At 36.1% G+C, this 21,277-nt stretch overlaps 1 protein-coding gene across 1 annotated transcript in view; it reads left to right on the top strand.

The window, feature by feature from the left end:
- The first annotated feature begins 2,002 nt into the window (after positions 1-2,002).
- Positions 2,003-21,277, top strand: part of LOC108667641 (ATP-binding cassette sub-family C member 4-like) — a 32,421-nt gene continuing 13,146 nt past the window's right edge. Inside the window, exons 1-8 of the mRNA XM_018154682.1 lie at positions 2,003-2,172; positions 4,245-4,383; positions 4,846-4,956; positions 13,985-14,129; positions 14,719-14,837; positions 17,305-17,510; positions 18,973-19,100; positions 21,012-21,158. Coding sequence (XP_018010171.1) covers positions 2,003-2,172; positions 4,245-4,383; positions 4,846-4,956; positions 13,985-14,129; positions 14,719-14,837; positions 17,305-17,510; positions 18,973-19,100; positions 21,012-21,158 — 1,165 coding nt within the window. The remainder of the gene's footprint in view (positions 2,173-4,244; positions 4,384-4,845; positions 4,957-13,984; positions 14,130-14,718; positions 14,838-17,304; positions 17,511-18,972; positions 19,101-21,011; positions 21,159-21,277) is intronic.

Here is a 21,277-nt window from a genome sequence, read left to right as displayed (position 1 = left end):
GTTATAGTTAGAGTTAGAATATAAATCGACAGTTAGAGTTAGAATAGGTCAGGTCAAGTTCGGTCAAGTTCCTTTGTATTTAAATATTAAAAAAAAATTTTATGACTGACCTAACCCCAGATTCCTATAATATAGAAATGCTGATCTACACACATACGGCAACTGGCTGAAGATTCCACGTAATCGGCAATTCCGCGATTTCGGCACGACATATATAACAATCGGAATATATCCGTAAGCAGGTACACACAGGTTTTTAAGGCATGAAGTAAGACCAACGAACAGGTAATTACGACAGGTAAAGCAATTGAATCTCCGACACCGATCACAGCTGCATGATTAGTGGCCGTCTAGGAGATCTCACATTCGCTATCTGTTATCACAGGAGATGTTGCCAAAGTGAAATCTCAGATAACTTTTCAATATTCAAAGTTTATAAAATGCAGCTAATAATAAATTATTTTTATTCAATACCTACTTATTTTTCTTACTTAATTATTTTCAGTAGTTCTAATTGTGCGTACATGGCAACAAGTAAAAGAACAGCTGTCACGAAGTTGGACGCATTAGAGGCGCCAGGAATAGAGAACGTTCAATTTTCTAGACGCGGAGCAAGTGACGTTAGACCCAAACAAAATTCAGGGACCACCTATTATAGCCTCACCTATTATAGTCTATATAGAGCAAAAATCCATTCGATCACATGATTTTCTATTCAATAGCATAACACTGATTGAGAGGTAACAGTTACACGATACCTAAGTAATAAGTACAGTGATTGGTCACACGAGTTATTCCTTCGATCGTTAGGCTGACGTTTTTCGTCAACGGACAGCCGTTCCATATAACTACATCAACTGCCTTTTGGTTCTCTCCTATTAAAAAGCATAAAATTCATTACTGAAATTTCGTATTGATTAGAGTTTACTTGTTACTTCTCTTTTTGTTATGAATGCTATTTTCGGAAAATTTTAAAGCTCACCTTTTGTCTGATATATATCTCCCTAGATTTCAACTAAAAGTTGACAATTGTGCAAATTTGTATTGTTCATCAGGGTATAGCTTCTTGTCTCGTTTGGTCTACAATAAAAAACCATCAAAGACAGGAGGAGACTAAGCCATCGAACAAGAACATGACCATAACATTCACGAGATACGATAAAACCCGTAGATGCGAACTGAGTATCAATAAGACTCGGATCCCTGGCACCTTATGACATTTTCATCATTGACGCATTTCGTCATTGTGACAGTTCATCATTTCATCTTTTTCTTAATTAACCTAGCACTATTAAACTAAACACACTAAATTAACCTAAGTGCACTTTATGCACTTAGGAAATTTTATGGCACATTGCTACAATGATGAAATATCCCAAAGATAAATTGATAGTGATGAAATGTTTCGTATCATGAGGTTTCTGGTCAACATAGGACTCATTCGTGACTTAAAGGGAAAAACTGCGAACCGCCCATTCAGTGGCGCCTACTGCCTGCTTCTCCTACTGTTATGTACGGTTTCACTGCAATTTATTATTTTAGTGTATTTTATTATAGGTTAGGCGAAATTATTGCGCTACTTTCGAACTTACTCTCAATGGCACCGAATACTAAAATATCCGCTTTTGATAACAATGTTCAATCTTAGTTTACGCGTTATTTCAGATACAGTTAGTAATGCGGTCTCCATAATTACCCTTTTCACAATTAATCACCCTTTTCACAATCATGCAGCTTCGGCATGAGGATGCACATAGCACAGCATACCGTCAACAGAATCTCTTTAATTGCTACTGGCGCCATCAGAACACAGAGATGGTTGATTGAAATAACTTAGGTCATTCCTACAGAATTCGAGTATCTAATCAACTGTAGTCTTTTTATTTGAAGAAAGCTCAATACCAAATATAGGGGCATTTTTTTACTGGAACTCCTGCATAGCTATTATTACCTACACGCACATTCAACGTAACACGAAAAAATATACTTCATGTGAAACTAGATGGCTACCTCAGGCTACATGGGACGTGTATTTGCGCGACTGCGTCAAATGACTGCGCAGCGCACGGACGACCGCGTGCGCATCCAGAACGTGATCGTCAACGCCATCAAGGTCATCAAAATGTTTGCTTGGGAGCATCGCTTTATCGCACTCGTTTCTGAGGCTAGGAAGTGAGTAATCAACATAAACTTTATCTCACACCTTGTTGTATCGAATGTTTAGTAGGTTCACTTCAATCTCTGAGGTATCCAACATAAGGCTACAAATTCTCATCATAAATTAACGTTATTTCAAGGTGAATTCATGAGATGAATTATATTTATAAATTTCACAATAATCTAAATTCAAAAATTTCTTGGTATGATATTCAGGATTCATCCCTAAAATTCGTACCTTGATGGTCCGATTATCACAGTGGGTACCTTCTTGATAATCTTAAGTTCTTCAGACGCCAATGTGGCCAATTCTCAGAAGCCTTACAAATTGTACATTAAACCGGTATTAAACTGAGTTGATGTTTGTCAAGCCGAGACCAAGGACAGGTAGCGCGATGTGATACTCCAAAAATGCTTCCAAGAGACATACATTGAGAAAAGTCAGGATTCTTTCGTGGACTTTCTCAGGGCTAATCTCCAAATTCCATTATCACGGAATATCTCCCAAACTAATAAACGCAGATCGATGAAACTTGGTACACGTATTCATTGGAACATAACGGTGATGTTAAGCTCGTAAATTTTTTTTAATTTCACCTTCATTCGGGAGTTATATGGTGATACGGGCCGAAATTCGCAATTTCTTCCAAACTACTGAACAGATTCGAACGAAATTTTGAATATACATTCCTAACTACCAAACGGTGATTTTTAGCTCGTGAAAAAATTTTTTATTATCCCTTCGCTTGCGAGTTCTTTATCATTTCTCCGTCATTTGTGATTTCACACTTCTTTATTCGACCCATATCGTTGGGTAATTTGTCGCTTAAATTCGCGGTAATCAAGAAATTTCATACAAAATACTGAGCAGATTTGAACGAAATTTTGTATATAAATACCTAACCTCAGCAACGATGATGTTTAGCTCGTGAAATTTTTTTTCTATTTCGCTTTCGTTCGCGAGTTATGCGGATGTACTGAAAAACGACCGGTATTTCGACCGGCCGGAGAGCTATAATAGAGCTTTAACGTAAAGAGCTTTACGTATAGCCGTATAACTCGCAAACGAAGGCGAAATCGAACAAATTGTCGCGAGCTAAACATCACCGTTGCTGAGGTTTGGTATTTATATACTAAGTTTCTTTCAAATCTGTTCAATAGTTCAGAAGAAATTTCATGATCACTGCGAATTTAAGCACGTATTGCTGTTTAAACCACGACTGAAGGAAAAATGAAAAAAAACTCGTGAACGAAGGCATAATTGAAAAAATTTTCACGAGCTAAACATCACTGTTCGGTAGTTAGGAATGTATAATCAAAATTTCGTTCTAATCTATTCATTAGTTTGGAAGAAATTTCTTGAACTCACGAATGAATTCCGCATATAACTTACGAATGAAGGCGGAATTAAAAAAATTTTCACGAGATAAACATCAGCGTTAGGTTCTAATGAATACGTGTACCAAGTTTCATCAAGTTAAGTTCATTAGTTTGGGAGATATTTTTTGATCACTGAATTTGGAAATTGGCCGTGAGACCGGCCGGGAATCCGGCCGTAAATTTGTCCGAGCGCGTACCAGTACGCCCAGGAGAGGTTCAAAAAACCCATATCTAAGTGAAAAAACCCATCGCTGGGATGTCATGTGCTGCACGTGTTGTGTACAAATCGTTTAACAACCGTTCGAACTTCTGACTTCGACTTTGGTCTGCCGCCTCCCACCACACCCTTCTTCCTCACCGCCCCCCCTCTAGATCTTTCCACTGCCTCCAGGGGGGCGGTGCCGCCCACTTTGGGAACCACTGAATTACACGAATAGATTAAGTATAAATTTAAAATTGCGCTACAAATCTTTGCAATCTGATCCAAGTTTAGCTTATCCATTATGCTGAACGCAGCAGTCTAGTGAATATCTTGAATAATATCAGCAGTCTATATAGTGAATATCTATCCAGCAGTCTAGAATAATATCATGACATAGTGAATAAACAAAATGATTGTTTACGACTAAATTCGCTTGCAGGAACACTCGATTTTATTTAAGTGACAAGGAACATATCGACCATCAAGATTAATATGACTTTTACAGAAAAGAAATCGGCGTTATCCGTAGAAGCAGTCTCCTGAAAGCTGTCAACGACGCCATGTTCTTCACCTCTGCTAAGCTGGCGATCTGTTTGACAGTCATAACCTACGTGCTCACAGGGAGCTTAGTCACCGCTGAAAAAGTATTAAGCTTCCTCGTGGTTCCACTCAATATTGATTTGGATGGTAGCGGTATCTGTTTTTATCATTAATTTAAAATATTAATTTTTTTGCATAACTGTTAATATTAATGATACGAGAAGTAAGTAAGTTTAGTAAACGAATTAAATTCAAGACACTACTGCAAATCTCATGAATAAAGATACACAAATATTGAACTGAAATATTGAAAAATAATTTCAGTATTACTATTACGACTGAAAGATAAAATATGATGAATATCATTAGATTAGACAATTTAAGTTTGACTTTATTGGATTTACTAATATCAGCGCACAACCTTGCTTAAAAATATTTCTGAACTTCATGTAAAAGTTTTGGTGATCGTTATTAGAGCCAACTTACACTGGTTGCAGTGTGAACAAAAGTTATTGATGTAGAAAATACGCAAAAATGCTCTGCAAAGCCGTTTTTTCTCTTCTCAGGTTTTCGTGACAGGCTCTCTGATCAGTAGCGTCGGGATACTGATGACTTATTGCCTTCCGGCTGCGATATCCTCCGGGGCGGAAGCGCTGGTGTCGTGCGAAAGACTGCAGGTGATGATGCAATATGTGCCAGTGTAGCGATGACAACGTAATTCTGATAATTTCAAACCTTATTCGATGATAAAGTGTAGAAAAACGACTGATTTGATGTCATGTAAATGTCACGAGATTAGTTTAGAAAAAAACGTGGCAGACTTTGAGGAGTTTCAAATTAAGAGAATAATAATTTAATGAAAAGCTTAAGGAAACTACGATGATTCTGGAATTTGTTACTACAAATAAGCTGCGCGATTTGACTCGTATAACATCTTGCTATAGAGAGCGCAGTGTTTTTACTCCACTATATTAGCGCAGTGTTTTTACTCCACTATTTGACTGCAGTGTTTTTATTTCACTTTATGAGCGCAGTATTTTTACTCTAAAGTGTGGGCAAAAATCTCAGACAACTCCGACAGACGGATTCCCTTTCCAGACCAATTTTCTGGGATATCTTTGCTCTGATATTCTCCTTTAATTTTGAAAATCCATTGAACGGTTTATTTTTTACGAATTTCGAATTTTTTTCCTGTGGCGTGCTTAAAATAAATTTAGAATAACTGTTTAAATTTCTTGGCTCGAGTTTGAAGTAAGAATTTTTCCGGATTTCAGCACAAGTAGCACATTAAATGAAGACCTTGTGACATTATGATGAGTTTTGGACTTCGTAGTCCAAGGTCACGCCGATGCGCCGCCTTCAAAGTTTTTGATATTTTCCGAAAGTTTTAGATGCAACTTCAGGAAACTTATAATAAGAGTTGTTAGGGGACACACTGTACTAGTGTTTTATTGCAGTTAGGTATTTGGATTTTTTGGTTTTAAGTCACCTCAGACGTGACCTCGTTCAGATATGCTCTGCACTTACTCGTTGCTGTGTGATCCACCACGGAGGTGCGCGTTACTTTATATTTGGTGTCTTGATTTTTGTGATAATTTTCTTGTCCAATTCAGTAGTGGTGTTTAGGGGTGTTCATGATTATTATTTAGCATTCTGATATTCATTTATCTCCCTTGCATTAGATTCTGCCTTTGTTGTTGCTAGTTCCAAATTCTTGTTTATTTATTAATTTCTGAAAGGCTCCGAATCCTGAGTCCAAAGTAAGTACTAGAACAAAGAGAACACACGGTTATATGCTTGTCTTTATATGTTTTTGTCGTTTTGTTTATTATAGTTTTTATTTAACATTTTTATTCATCCTTTTTAGCGCATTTTCTCATTTATGAAAAAATGCGCTATTGTGCTCGCCATGTCAGTCCGTCCGTCTGCCTGTCCGTCTGTCCGTCCGTCCGTGACTTTACGTTTTCGTCGACGAGAAAATGCGCTCTCTGTCACTCACTGCAGTGAGTACTGAGTTATATTTTTTTACCACTATACCCACGACAGAGTTTTTATTTATTTATGATATTTAATCCCTTTCCCAAAATGGCAAAATTTAAAATTTCGATTACTCCTAGTACTTGTATTCGTTGATTTGATTCGAATCACATTTAATTTGCGTGGCTGAGGTTTCATCGCTCCAATAACGTGTTTAACAGGTTAATAAGTTGCCTCTTATATTGTATGTCATGTCACGTAATCACGTAAATTATTCAAGCTGTCCTGCGTCTAGTGCAACACAAAAGAAGCAATGATCTCTCTGCAATATGAAGCCGAGCCGCAGTTCTCGCACGGAATTTCAATTCGACTTTCAAGCGCGGATATGGCGCGTGAGTGACTTTTAGATTGTTTTCAATCCTTCATATATAGGTTTTGCCTCGCTTAGTTGTTACGTAGGTTAGGTTTTTAGGCTTAGTTGTTTTTATAGGTTTTGCCACCTAGTTAGGTTAGGTGGGCTTGCTTTTTAAAACATTTAACTTTAACTTTACTTCTTGTTTGTTTCTCTGCTACAAATCTTATAATCGATATTTAACACACTTCAACCTATCTAATTGATCTGAAATTTTGCACACTTGCGTAAAGTCGGAGACAATGAATGAATCAATTGACAGCATAAATAATTTAAAAAATTTACATTTTTTACAATAAAACAATGTACAAAATATACAAAAATAAAGTAAGAATGTAAGGAATTAGGCAACCATAACGGCTAACAATTTTATTGAAACTACAACGGATAAAATTTCGGATCCAGCGAAGTAGAATAACGGAATTGCAGTGGATGCAGTTGAAGGAACTGAAATTAGAGAAATGCAACTTACTATAAGAATGCCGGAGTTTAAGAAATAATTATAGCATTTATACTCAGTATTTCCATTTTAGCGGTACAAAACTTAACAGTGAACGCATTTTCCCAGTCTAACCTCAAATGAAGCAACGTTTACAACAGAAATAATGTCGCGCTGGCTGCACTTGAGGCACGTAGCACACGGCAAAAGAGATGCAACGAGAAAACCGGAGGTTATGCTGTAAATTAACAGTTACGAATCAGATTGGACAGACATGTAAGCGCTATTGTATCGGATTCAATTCTTCATTATGAGGATCAAGATATATACGTCAATTATGTAAGGCATCATTAAACGTTGCGAGACTAACCTTCTAAATTATTCCCGCTGTGGTCCATTTAGAAGTGGCTTGAAAGCCGTTCAGAGGTATAAAGGTGTTTGACAGTGCAATTGAGTGCAATAGTTAAGATATTAATGAATGGATGACCCAAATTGGCTAAGTTAGTATTTAGGTTAATGCGCCACAGGGCATAGAATTAAGGCTCAAAAACGAGCAATCCAGCCAGTACAATTAATGCGTCAGAGACGTCTTTAAAGTGTTGGGTCAGACCAAAGGAGTAACGTGGCATGCATTAACTTGACAAGGTGCCCATAGCATGCATTAAATCACAATATACAATAGGAAGTGAATTGCACTTTGGTTACTGTTAGCAATACAGCAGCCATGGCAATAATACCATTTGAGTCACCTCTGTATCACATAAGTTGTCAAAAAAATTAATCATAATGCTTCAGTAGTTCTCTCGCCATCAATACTACTAATCTAACTTAATCTTTAAGGTCACCGTTAAATTAAAACGGAACATGAATTTCATTATACGGAACAAAATTTCTAATAAGAAATTCATTGTACCTGTGTAACATCGGAGACACTGGCTTCTTTAGAAGTGTTATCTTTAAAAATAATTTTTTAAACGCATATTATTTCGCTTGTGATTGAGTGCTTAAGCAAGTCCAATATATTTCGATGTCAGTTCCCTGTATACATAGAAAATGTCTCTATGTTATCTATGTACATTTTTAACATAAAGACTTTTAATATAATGTAATATAGTAATGACCCTTCCACTACGAAGAAATATTTTAATAGCTATTACTCCTTGCCAGTACCTCAAATCTCTCTCAAATCCCCGTAAATGTCTGTTTTGATTGAAGGGTTATTTATTAGTGCCCAATGTTAGATCCTTACCCAACTCCATTTTAATCTTAAATCTTGACTGCCAAAGTTTTTAATCCCTAAATTGCTGTGAAAATTAAATGATTCAAATGTGGCAACAGTTAAATACATACATACCTGCCATCCCACGTCCAGGGTACGCCTATAAAAGCACTTTGTGAAACTTAAAAGCAAAGAAAACTCCACAAAAATTCATAGTATCTTTAAAGAAAACGTTTCGGAGTCCAGCTCCATCGTCAGTTCGAAAATTTTAGAACACAGATATATCAATAATTAGTACAGTCAAGAATACAACTTATTACTTAGCACTTTGTGCATTTATATATTGGGAGAAATAAGGTGAACATCATTAACGAGCTTAGTTTGTGAGAATTTCAAGCACTTGATAAGCACAGTTCTTACACCTAATGGATTATACCAAAGTCTTTTGTCGCCCAGTATTCGTTTTTCGAATCTGCACTCGGCTGCCGACCTGCGCGTTTGCACTTTCTTTGAAGAAAATTTGGCCGGAAACTAAATTATTCCTGGGACCTGTAAAACTCAAGACGCCATGCATCGATTGCATCTTAAATTAGCGCTTTCTTGAGATAATGTCTAGAACTGGTGTTCCACTGGCGAAGGTATAATTCCCAACAAAATAACGAGGAATCTATCACAGTCACTGGCATTGTAGCAGTAATGGCCAATAAATATGTAATTCTAGGCATACAGATGAGCAAATGTGGCATGCATATAATATTAATTTGGACGTTGGTACATCTGCTCACTTATACTGGATGTTCTCCTGGTCCAGATACCTTTTTTCTAGTCGTATAGCTATTGCAGAAAGCTCAACGGTTGCTAATTGTAAACGTCCAATTTTTTGACAATTTCTGCTGTCTTTTCCTCGAGGAATTGAATAACATAATTCCATTAATGAATAAACTTTATTCAAAAGATGAATTTTTTTCGTTCGCAGTGATAGAGAAAGTTAAGCGTTCGCTGAAAAACGTTAGAGAAAACAAAGAACCCATACGAATCTGCTGGGTTTTTGGCTCAGTATTCTTCACTTCTTTTTGTCATCCTTCGAATCGCACAAAATTGATTCAAAGTCCTGTTTAGCTCCTTGCGTTGGTTGTCCACATACGACTCTCGATGACTCGTTCGATCCAACAATTTTAGTGGAAAAAACGACAAAATCTTCCTGAAGCACTCTTTGAAATAACATCTCTTCGCGGCACGAACTGATTTTTGGGGAATGAAGTCTTGCACGTACATGTATTAGACCACGTGTTCGTTTAACCGAATTTAAATTGAGGCGAATGTTTCGGAATGTAAACGGTATCTTATAAAGTTTCAAAATTCTTATCTCAGTATGAAAAACATGCCTCGTGTCGTCTAAAAAATGGTTTCAAATGATAAAATTAACCTGGAACGAATTAGCTTTGTGCATGAGAAGTAGATTAGTAAAATTTCAAGAAGATGTAGAAGACTGATCCATATGTTCTGTCGGGTGCAACCATAGATTGAAAATATAATATGAAACACAATTTGTTATTTTAATTTTTCTCTACAATATTTTACGTTCGATGCAATCAAATGAATTTAATCGGAAGATTTTGGAACAAACATTTCAATTTTCATTTTGGTTTTTACTTCGGGTATTAACGACATCCATCTTTGCTCTCAGGATTTCTTCGTTCAAGCCGAAATTCGGACTCCCCAAAACAATTTATCAGAAAATTTCCCAAGAATGAGTAATAAGGTAAGTTTCTGTAATTTATAATTTTTACTTGACAGCAAAAAATGTAGAGTTTAGATTTTGACTAAACTTTTACTTGTTCTTTCATTTGTAGCTATCCATGAAAGACTTAAATTGCTAGTTACATTTTTGAAACTGAACCTATAAAACAAATTAACAACCTAATGTGACCGTCGAATGTCCTCCTAATAGTTGCCTCATTTTCATACGTAGTTCGACAATAATTGGTGATTGATAATGAAAATAATGGATGAAATGTTGCTAAAAGCAGAGATGCGTGTTGAGAGGCAAATGAAATAAAGGTAAAACGATTCGGACATTACGAATCGTTTTAGAAAGTTATTGGGTGGGATGAGTCTAGCATATAACAGAGTTACTGAAGCTACAAATCACTAGTTTGATGATAAGATTTCTAAGTACGATCATAAATTTGTATCATGTATCATTGTATCAATCAAACATTAAGATAGCATGACATAAATTTTCTAATATTCATTAGAAACAAAATAATATTCCATTAGGACAGACGTTAATTTAAGAGCTTTTTCACATTTCTTATACGTCACTGATGAGATATTTTTATAATATAAATAAAATTGAGACATTCAAAAATGGCATATCCAAAATTTTTGGAGTTGGCTAATATTTGAAATTTCGAAGCCTTGAAATATAAATCGCATTGACAGTTTGTGCAATCAATTGTAATAATGATACGAGATACTGTAGCTTAGAACTGATTTCTGAGTGGTCTTACCACGATTAAGATTGCCGAAAATGAACGAATTTAGATTGATAATTTTTGTATGCTCCGAGTCCGTGTAAACTTAAGGGGAGCGTCTGGGTCCAAAATCGATATTTTAGGGTTTTCCGGTTTTTATGCTCATCTCAAAGCTAACTTTCTGCCGCATCGAACGGTACTAGAACCATCTCTGTACGTCTATTTATGCGTTCACGACAGATCCCGAAAGGGAGGGGTGTGGTGGGGTCCCTTCACTAAAGTCGAGGGGAATAATTCAGACCAGGCACTATTTAATGTGCTATTACTGGACCTGCAGCTCAGTTACCAAGTAGCCAGCACGCGGAGAGGTTTCGATGCAGTCGTCCTCTGCACTGCTGACTTTGAAGTGAGCTAACGCTTGCTTTGGGTATCTGAGCTACGTTACATGCCCTTACATGGCGCTCGCGCCGCCAGTCGCCGGTTTCTCGCCTCTACTGAAAACCTCCTACCTGTCTCACGGCAAACCTATCTCCTCCTACAGTTAGCTACAGTAATGAGACATATACCGAGGCTACAGTAATGCGACAGCAAGCTACAATAATGAGACATTTACCATTCGATTTGCAAAGAAATTATCTAGAGACTTGTGCAGGCGTTTTTCGAATTTCGTTATAGCTTGGATTTTATTGAGCAAAAATGGAGGTGGCGAGGGGTAAAATCGAAAAATTTCCAAAAAATTTACACAAAATGCTCCCACACCCACAAAAATTAGAATTTCAAAAAACGCCTCCACAATTATTTAGATATGGTCATTATGCATCGAATGATACGTGTCTCAATGTTGTGGCTTAAAAATCATAAGAGGAGTTAAAAACCATACAGCCTTTTTGGCTGTTTTCTAAGAATTTTACGTTTTCTTTTTTATTAAATTGACACGAACAAAAAAATCTTAGATTTCTGTTTTACATATGTGTACCAAGTTTCGGAGTGATCCGTCCGTAAATAAAAAAAGTTTTTCTGGGAGCCAGACGCTCCCCATGACTCCATTTAAAAATTGCAGCAGAAACATCCCCTGAATAATTAGCCTTGTGATTTCTGTACAGAGCACTGAACCTAATTATTCTGTGGTGTGATGGATGTAATGCATCATCGCATCCCATGATGGATGTTGTAAGGATTCCTGGGTTGATTCATTAGGTTCGTAGAAGTACAGTATATAAAACATGGCTTCGGGGTTTAATATTTAATACTTATTTACCGGTATCTAAAACCATGCAAAAAAATCATTTTACGAGCCCATTTAAATAACGACTTAATTCGTGTTGCAACTACAAGTATATCGTCAATCATATATAAATAAATTACCAAAGAGTTCTCACCATACTAATGGAGCTACGGCATAAATTATTCGCAGCCGACAGACGATTCGTAAATGAGTTGGCGGATACAAGAAAGCTTTTTCTCTCGTCTAGAGTAGTCGGCCTGAAAGTAATTAGGATGTTTTTAACAGATGCGATGCAAAATTTAGAGAACAGTGGAAAGTTGAAAATATGAATTGCATAATTTTTTACGATGCGTTTAAATTATGTAATCAAATAGTTCCGAGACCGATCCTAATTCTACTTTATATAGGCTCTAAGTATCCCGATTGAAATTAGTCTTTTCACATGAATTTCTAAAGCATTTTTCCCTGTGGCCTGATTTCCACTTTTGTGAATGTCACCAGTAAAGGTATAAAAATCAGACTATTGAAAAGGCAATCAAAATGTGATTCAACTACCTACACTAGAAGTAAAAAACCTTCAAGACGTGGCAAAGACAAGGCGTAAAAGGAAACCTCGTAAGAGGAAAACTCTTTTCTATCGATAACATTTTCTTCAAAAAGAAACTACGAGGATTTGACGCGATTAAAAATGATGTAGAGCAGACAGATGAGACCATTACAGCATCATGCTCGACCGTCGATTCTCTTGAATGAGAAACATCGGAATATCACGATGCATGAACGAACTTGATCGATTTTTCTACAAAATAAAATAAAATATGCGAACTGAGTTTACAATCAGTGTGTGAACGCGGGGGATTCATGCACCCAAGATTTTTGAAATCATAATCATGAGTATCATAATGTTTGATATTCATTTGAAGTAACAAATGAGTATTTTCAAAATAATTTTTTAGTGTTATTCTACAGACAATTTTAAATTTCTGTGTTAAATATGGAAGGCGCGAAGATTTTTTGACGTCCATATAGCTACAAATTAATTATCCATAAGAATGTTGAGAACTGGCTCGGTCATTTAAAATATTTATAACTGGAAAATCGTCTTCACTCCGTTTCAATTCCACCTACACAAGAAAAATTCAAAGATTCTTTTATTTAGACTCGCTTCAATCTAAATTATGGAATGAACCAGTGGTATCATGTTGTCCTCTGATTATATCTGCTACATCTTATAGATGTTATTGGGGTTGGCATGAAACATCACTTTTCCTCTTCTGGTGTTTTCGTTTTCGAGCTTGAACCGTAAATAACAATGAAAGGCCAATTAACTTAATTATATGAATAAGGTAACATTATAGGAAAAAGTGAAACAGTGTTCTCCCACAGCAAATTATTTATTTTTTCTTCACGCTAATGTGGATAAATTTTTTAAAATGACTAATCATGCCGAAAACAAAATTTAGTCTTGAAATCAATTTATATTTATATCGAATATTATTATTATGAAACAAAATGAAAAGGCGACAATAGTTCTCAAAATTTCCGAATTCCAACATTGCCAAATATATTTGTCCTGCATGTACGAAAATATTAACGAAATGTTGAATGCAATGCGAGGCGATGAATATGTCTATCGAACACAAGTCTTCGTGTGCACATCCTTTCCAACCACAGTATCTCATTGTATATGATACCTAGGCAATTGCAGTTACTGAATAAAGTATAAAATGGGTTTTTGAGCCATCAATGACGCCCAAATGCAGTTATGCGCGGAAATTAGTTATGAAGTATTTGACAAAATAATTTTTGATTGAAGATCCCTCACCTCGGACGTTGAATAATTGCACAGAGAATTTTTTGGTTAAACATCCCTCAGCTCGAAGTTATATAATAGCACTGGAAATTTTTGGTTAAAAATTAACTACCCGATCAGCTTGAAATTGTGTAATTGCACAGGGGAAGTGTGCATTTTTTGGCCCTTTCAACGAACTTCAGAAGAGCAACATCGGGCTAGAGATGATGACGATTGACGCTATGAAGCTGAGTCCCGCCTCAGCCACATTTTCATCGCCCAGTTCCATCGTTAATATTCTACAACGAGGTACGACGAATATTAAAGTTAATCTTTCTTACCAGCTCCTACCAATTTTTCGCTGTTCTTATTACGTTGTGAATACGTGTAAAAAATTGGATTTTATAACAATTGCTTCTAATTCTTCTTGCGTCCCTCTTGAACTTAAAGGTCATATTTGATTATAATTTGTATAACCGAGATTCAAGCAGTTCTATTGTCGTCGGGAAAGAGCCTCCCGTTTTCCAAGGAATTTGTTTTAGGCTTGGCTTGAGTCATAGATAACTTGTTTGAAACCTGAAATTTTATCATACGACCACAATACACAGTACCTATATACACAAACCGATCTTATATTAAAGAAATACATATACACTTAGACGCAAGCAGTACTGAACGCCTCCGAAACTTAAATTCCCACCATAAAAATCACATTATACCCTTTTAACTTGAAGCACAAACAAATAAAAAATTTTTGATGCTCGTGCAAATATTTTAATGTGAAGTTCACATGCACGTCTTATTTGATAAATTATAAAAGTTAATAATATGATAATTTTCCGAACACGAACGTTCATTTTATTCAAGATAAAAACATGAAATAATCTCGGTCTTGCAGGGCAATCGAATGCCTCCAAGTACGGGAGCATGGAGACTAACAGCGAGACTGAGAAAAGAGTTCTGATGGCGTCAGAGGAAGGTTTTGAAACGGTTCATCGACTTCAAGAAAGAAATACGGTAATTAAACTTTCAGAATCTTGTCCAAAATCTGAACTGATCCTGAGTTTAGCGAGAAGTCTATTTGTTTCTGTTTTAATTTGTCACTGCGTCTTAACAACCGAACTCAATCAAACAATGTTGGAGTATGTAACATTTTCGTCGATTTCATCATAAGTGCCGGGCCATCAAGCATAACGGGATTATTTGTGACGTCGAAAGAATGGATTTCTTGTATGTCGGATCAATGCTCTGATCCTTTCCCAGTATAGGAGCTCTTCATCGCGAAATAACAGTAAATACTGGAACATTTTATTTGCATTTAAAAAGAGGTTATTTTACCACTGAAGCCAGTTTTTTCTTTTAACAGGAAAAACCTCTTTGAATGACCAAACTTATTTATTTCAAATTTCTAGAATTTGCGGCTGCGCTATAAAAGGGGAAAAAAATTAGAAAAATACAATGTTTCTGCAAAAATCTGCAGCTGTACAGTTTTCGAACAGTAAAATATTCCAGTTAGAATTTCTCATGTAGATTAATTCCAATTTCAATCAGAATTTGAATCATTAAAGTCTCCAACTTTATATTATTATTTTTATTAGTAAATTATGTTTTTATCCATCGGCAATCTGACAATGATTTCTTTAAATTATCAGCGCTCACTTATTACACTCATTTATTAAGCGCCATCTGAGGATCGGGATACGTGACTAAGGTCGTGAAGGAGAAGTAAGACACAGCTGTCTAGATAACATATCTTGATATACGGGGTGGTTATACATGAGAGTTACGATATATACTGTATTATATGGAGGTATAAGCTACGGCGTTGACCGAAAGGTCGAAGAACTCAACTGACGCGTTACATCTTATCAACTAAACTGCGTGGTACATTACTAAGGTTCCAAGCCCTTTTATAGGATCTCGGCTTCCGCCCACAACATAGGGTCTTGATCGCTTGATCTATCACGTGATGTCATCCCGACGCTGACTCATCACGTGACACTCACATTTCCATCAACCTCTATCAGATCAAGTGAATATTACGTCTAAATTACATATGATATAATCATTTTTTAATTTTGGTACAATTGGAAATTAAAGAACAAGGAAAGCGTTGAAACTTTTATTGGAGTGGTTCCGTAAAAATAATTGGTTCGCAGAACGAAGCCAGGAGGTCACGAGAAGCGCGATGAGGAACTCGTGCCCTGTATAGTGGAATACGTACGCACATATAAGTACAAGTTCGAACGTTAGAAGTCAAGTCTAGATCACAATATTTTTAATTTCGATTGAATGAGTCACTGTTGCAAGTGAATGTCTCTCTCTCCAATTCTCACCATGTATTGCCGGTGACAACAGAACGTAATAAGTAATTTGAGTAGTTCAGTTCAAATAAACAGAAACGGCAGAGTTGAAGACCAAGTAGAGGCGATTGGGTGGATTTTTATCAGAATAAGACAGAACAACAACTTAAGCCTAAAATTAATAGATTAAAGGTTTTAACGCAATGGATTTCAGTATGATTCAAGTAAATGCAGAATAATAACACTTTCAAGATAATCAAAATAACCAACCTATTTGTTTCCGTTGAGGAATCCTAGATAAGAGTTCTCATGAAGAGAACTTTAAGAAAGAAAATAGTGAAAACAGTAATAGGATTGTTCGCTCGTACTTAAAGAGAGTAAAGCGCATGCAAGCATGCAGTTAATTCACAACACTGGGCATGTGACATAATTGGTTAACACCAAAGCTCCAAGGAGCCAATAACCCCTACGGGTTTCAAGCACTGGCCTAAAGCCAGTTAAGCAAGATCTTAAACGAGCGAAACAAAGAAGTTCTAACATGCATTAAAAGGAACAAAATAAAATGAAAACATACTCGCACAAACACAAATTAAGTAACAGAAAAGCAAGAGTTAACAAAAGTAGTAATACTTTTTGAGCAGGAGGTCTTCACTCGGGTAAGGTTAAGGTAATAATAATCAAGATTGAGCTAACGAGCGTCTACTTTGCCTCCTAACACGAGACAAACGATAAGCGTATAATATTAATGAGTAAATTAGATAATAAATTGTAACATCATATAATGTAATTATAATGAATATATTGAGACTCCAGATTGACACCGGACAAAATCTCTTGAAATTGCAAAAGATATGTCATATTCTCTTCCTCCTGTTCTGCAAGCTTTTTGTCTCGTCTCTCCACTAACATCATGAGTTGCCAGATCTCTTCTCTATTGATGCTCGATTAACTGCGTTTATATGGTATGATGGAAACTACTGCTACCGAGATTAAAATTGCTGGCAACAATTATTTACTCTCGGCACCATTTATTTACTCAATTGCTGGCACCTTTAATTATTTTTATAACTGTTGTAAATCAATGATGTTATTAAATAACAGATAATTACGTTACTGCTTAACTAGTATGGAAAGGATCTTGAATGCAACTCTTATATGGCAAAGATATAATTTATCCGCAGCTGAAACAGGAGAGACATGGAAGTTCAACAGAAGAGATGCCTATCGTTGCACGAGAGGAACAGCGTTCGGTGGGCTCAGTCTCTTCCGCCGTGTATCTGCAGTACTTCCTCAATGGCGGATCTTGGGCCTGGATCACGCTTCTCATTTTCTCCAACCTCATTACTCAAGTTGCTTATACGGGATCAGATTTTTGGCTTTCATTATGGTGAGTCATTGATTATTCAAAACTTTAGACTAAAATAGGTTTCGTCTCGAATTACCTGTAATCGGTAAATGTTCTATTTGTGAACGTGAATGACTGGTTCACGAATTCCATGCACAACCGTCCAGGTCTTTTAAACAAATTGAAATTATCTTATTTTCATTATCAAATATACAAATGGCATAGTTTGTTGCTTGTCTAGCTGAATGGTAACTTTAGGAAATCTGTGAACTTTGTGTCCTAGTAATAAGGGACACCACCCTTTCATTTCCTCTTTTAGAAATAGAACTTATTTGCCGATTCTATATAATTTATTTTAACCTAGTTGATCACACGGATTTATACACTTTAAGTTTTTGTTGTGCTCTTTGCATTCACTAAGTCGTAACTTGTATGAAAAATCTGTTTGTCGTACGAGCTTAATACTTTGCTCTTCTGACAAATTTATGAGATTGGCGCACTATACATTAGTGCGCGCTAAAAATTATAAACTGTTTTTGCTGCATTATACATCTATTAAAAATTGATTTAAGCTTTAGGAGCTTTTACTTTGGGCCAATTATAGTTAAGGTGCTAATGGCATAGTGTACAGTGATACTGCCACTTGCAGGGCTAGTAGTAGTAATACAACAAACATACGGTGAGCGACCATCAGCTGATCATGTGAACAATATTAAAGTCATTTTGTGATAAATGACACGGTTAAATTTGAAGACACATTGGTTTTAAGTAGCACTAGCTCTACGTAATGGTTTAAAAAAATTTACGTTTATGCATGTCCTTTCATGCCACTCTGCTGACAGTTTTATGTAGCTGACATCGAAATAATTTATGCCTATTTCGTTTGAAGTGAAGTCCTCTAACGAGCATAATTTGTTGTCCCAGGCGAAAACTCCAATTATGATTATATATGGAAAAAAAACTTTAGTGACGATTAATGAATCCGCAATAAAAATGAATATAACATGCAACAGAATATAATACATGCTAACGGGAACCGTGTTAAAATTTTATTCACACATTGAGGATATTTCACTTGCAGCTAGTCTGTAATCTATAAATTTGCAACAGATTTAATGCAGGAGATTAAAGCCTCTAACGTAAGCAAGGTGTTGTACTCGCAAAAAATAAAAATTGTTTTATGTCGGACAGGGCAAACGTCGGCAAACGACGACGTCATTTCCCGAGAACGGCAATTTCGCAAACAAAATCCATTGTTTTTTCTTCATTAATCGAATTATTGTAGGAATAAAAAATTTATTATAGTTTTGATCATGATGTGATAAGGAATTTTTGACAAACATTTCAATAAGTGAGGTCAAATAATTACTAAACACCAAAACCGATACTGAAATATTGAAGACATTGAGGGTTGATTACGAATAGATCTCTTAATGGTCTAACGCTCTAATTCTACGTTTATTTGACAATAAATGAGGTGTTAAGAATTAAATATTTGTTTCAGGACTAATGAGCTGCATGGACAAACATACCAAGGCGCAATGAACGGCCACAACATCACTAACCAGACCACGAAAAGGTTGGAAATTGACGTGTCGTTCACGTCGTTCACTTTTGCGCAAGTCTACGGCGGTGAGTTTAGTCTTCATTTCTTTTCAAGTTTATCGTTATGAATTAAAGTCCCTATCATTTAGAAATTTTTCTCACATAAAGTCTCTTTTCATTTTCCGAACGCTTCCGTATACGTCAAAGTATTTTCACTGAGTCGTATGGAATTTTCCGATGATCGTAAACAACATCATTTTTATTAAAAGAGAATGTTTGGAAGAAGAAAGCGGTATGAAACACAGCCTAAATATAGAACTATTATTGGGAAACAAGTGCAAAATAACCGGCAAATATATGTATTCATATACATATGTTCAAAGCAATAATGTAAGGATGTTCAAGTTACTGTGATCATATATATTCTAATAAATTGATGTGTGTGTTTATGTGTGAAATTGCCCATCCTCGTAGCGTCAACTACGTAGGTAAGGAGTGATAGGACAGTTATTCCAGGCCCTAATGCCACCGATAGTTCCACGACCATCACTGGCTCGCTGACCCGCCAGAAGCCCAGAACCATTTTATTGCATTACACAACACCCTGGACAAGCCAGGTACATGAAATTGATCACAATGATCGGCGCTCTTAATAAATTTATTATTAAACTATTTATACTATCACAATAAGATGTCCCAAATGATTTTTAAATCGTTCCTTTCCTCCACTTTGTCGGGAGACATGGATCCTAATCGCGATCTCCTGATGTCATTTAATTGAATTGATACCGCGCTCTTCTTTATCGCCATTTATCCCTGTCTTTACGGCCGTTTCATTTACCGTAGCAATAGCCTTTTTACTACACTGCCCGTAGCAATAGCCTAATGTTTTTGACGCTAGCGCAGAGACCACTCAGTCGTCAATTATAGACTTTTAGCAACAACTCGTAGATTCTCATGGCGTTCCTTATAGGAACCTTTACGTCCGGCATTGGCTGTGGCCGTGCAATTAATGTTAAAGCTATTGGCTGCCCTTTCAAAACCACCGAGTCTGAAATGAATTTTTTGACAAAATTTTGCTTTCTTATGAATGCTTTTGATGTAGTTATGACCGTAAAAGGACAAAATCACTGCCTCAATCACGGTACTTTACAAATTCTGGCGATTGAGTCCGTATTTCGCATTCTTAGTAATCTCAACTCTAGGGTTCGAACTTGAAATAAAATTCAAAATATGAGTAGTATTAATTTTGTCTATGAACCCTCTGAACGGGCTGTATCAATGCAAAATACTCGAATCTTTTAATTTGGAAGCATTTAATTTCAGGCAATTTGTCAATTGAGTAACGGAACAATTAATTTTATGGTTAGAAATTTTATATTTTCATATCGAAAAATCTGTCAAGTTTGATCTTTTATGACCTGTTATATTTCAAAATATTCGTTCAGCATTACCGGAAGCAAAAAAAATTCTTGCAGTGCTGAATATCTTAAATTCAACAATACTCGACTACAATTTTTTTCTTAATAACAGCCCTGAGATAATTTTAGTTCGGTTGTGAGTATTCTAATCATTGTGATACTGTATTTCAGAATCAAATTATATCGCACGTAGCCTCTAAATTGTTTAGCAGTTTTGGTATGGTAATTAAGTCATCAACCAATTTCTGGAATGCGCGGTATAATTAAGGCAATGGGGGAAAATTTTTAGATCGTGTAATAGGATTTCCAAGGAAGCATGATGGAGCTTGTTCTTTGTTAGTTCTGTTGAAAAGTTAAGTGATAGTAAGTTCAACAGCCAATCGTTGACGGCCTTTCAAGCAAAATCAACCAATCATAGATAAGAAAATAGAGCGTAAGTACTTACGTTCACTTAAGCGAGTTTTGAAAGTATGGCCCCTGAAACGTTCAGCAGACCAATCACGTCCGTAAAAATTATGAGCGTTGGTCACATTTATATCAATAATAAGAAACTGAACTTCTCATGATCTCTGGGCAGCATTGGTATGTATCGTACTAATTCTGTCTCTGGGACGGACGATGTTATTCTTCATGATGTGCTGTGTGTCGTCACGACGCCTGCACGACAACATGTTTCAAGCGGTTATGCGCGCGCCCATGAGATTCTTCAATACCCAGCCTATTGGTATCTATAAGCCATACAACTGCAAAAAGACCGAGCATAGTGACATTGAATTAACATTGACTTATTCTTTCATAAGATCAATCAGATGTTATTTAGTAAGAAATCAATTCCATAATTTA

This window comes from Hyalella azteca, unplaced genomic scaffold, assembly GCF_000764305.2.
Source record: "Hyalella azteca isolate HAZT.00-mixed unplaced genomic scaffold, Hazt_2.0.2 contig4818, whole genome shotgun sequence".
Lineage (NCBI taxonomy): Eukaryota > Metazoa > Arthropoda > Malacostraca > Amphipoda > Hyalellidae > Hyalella > Hyalella azteca.
Note: the sequence above shows the minus strand (reverse complement) of the source record. Positions and strands in the feature narration are given on the sequence as shown.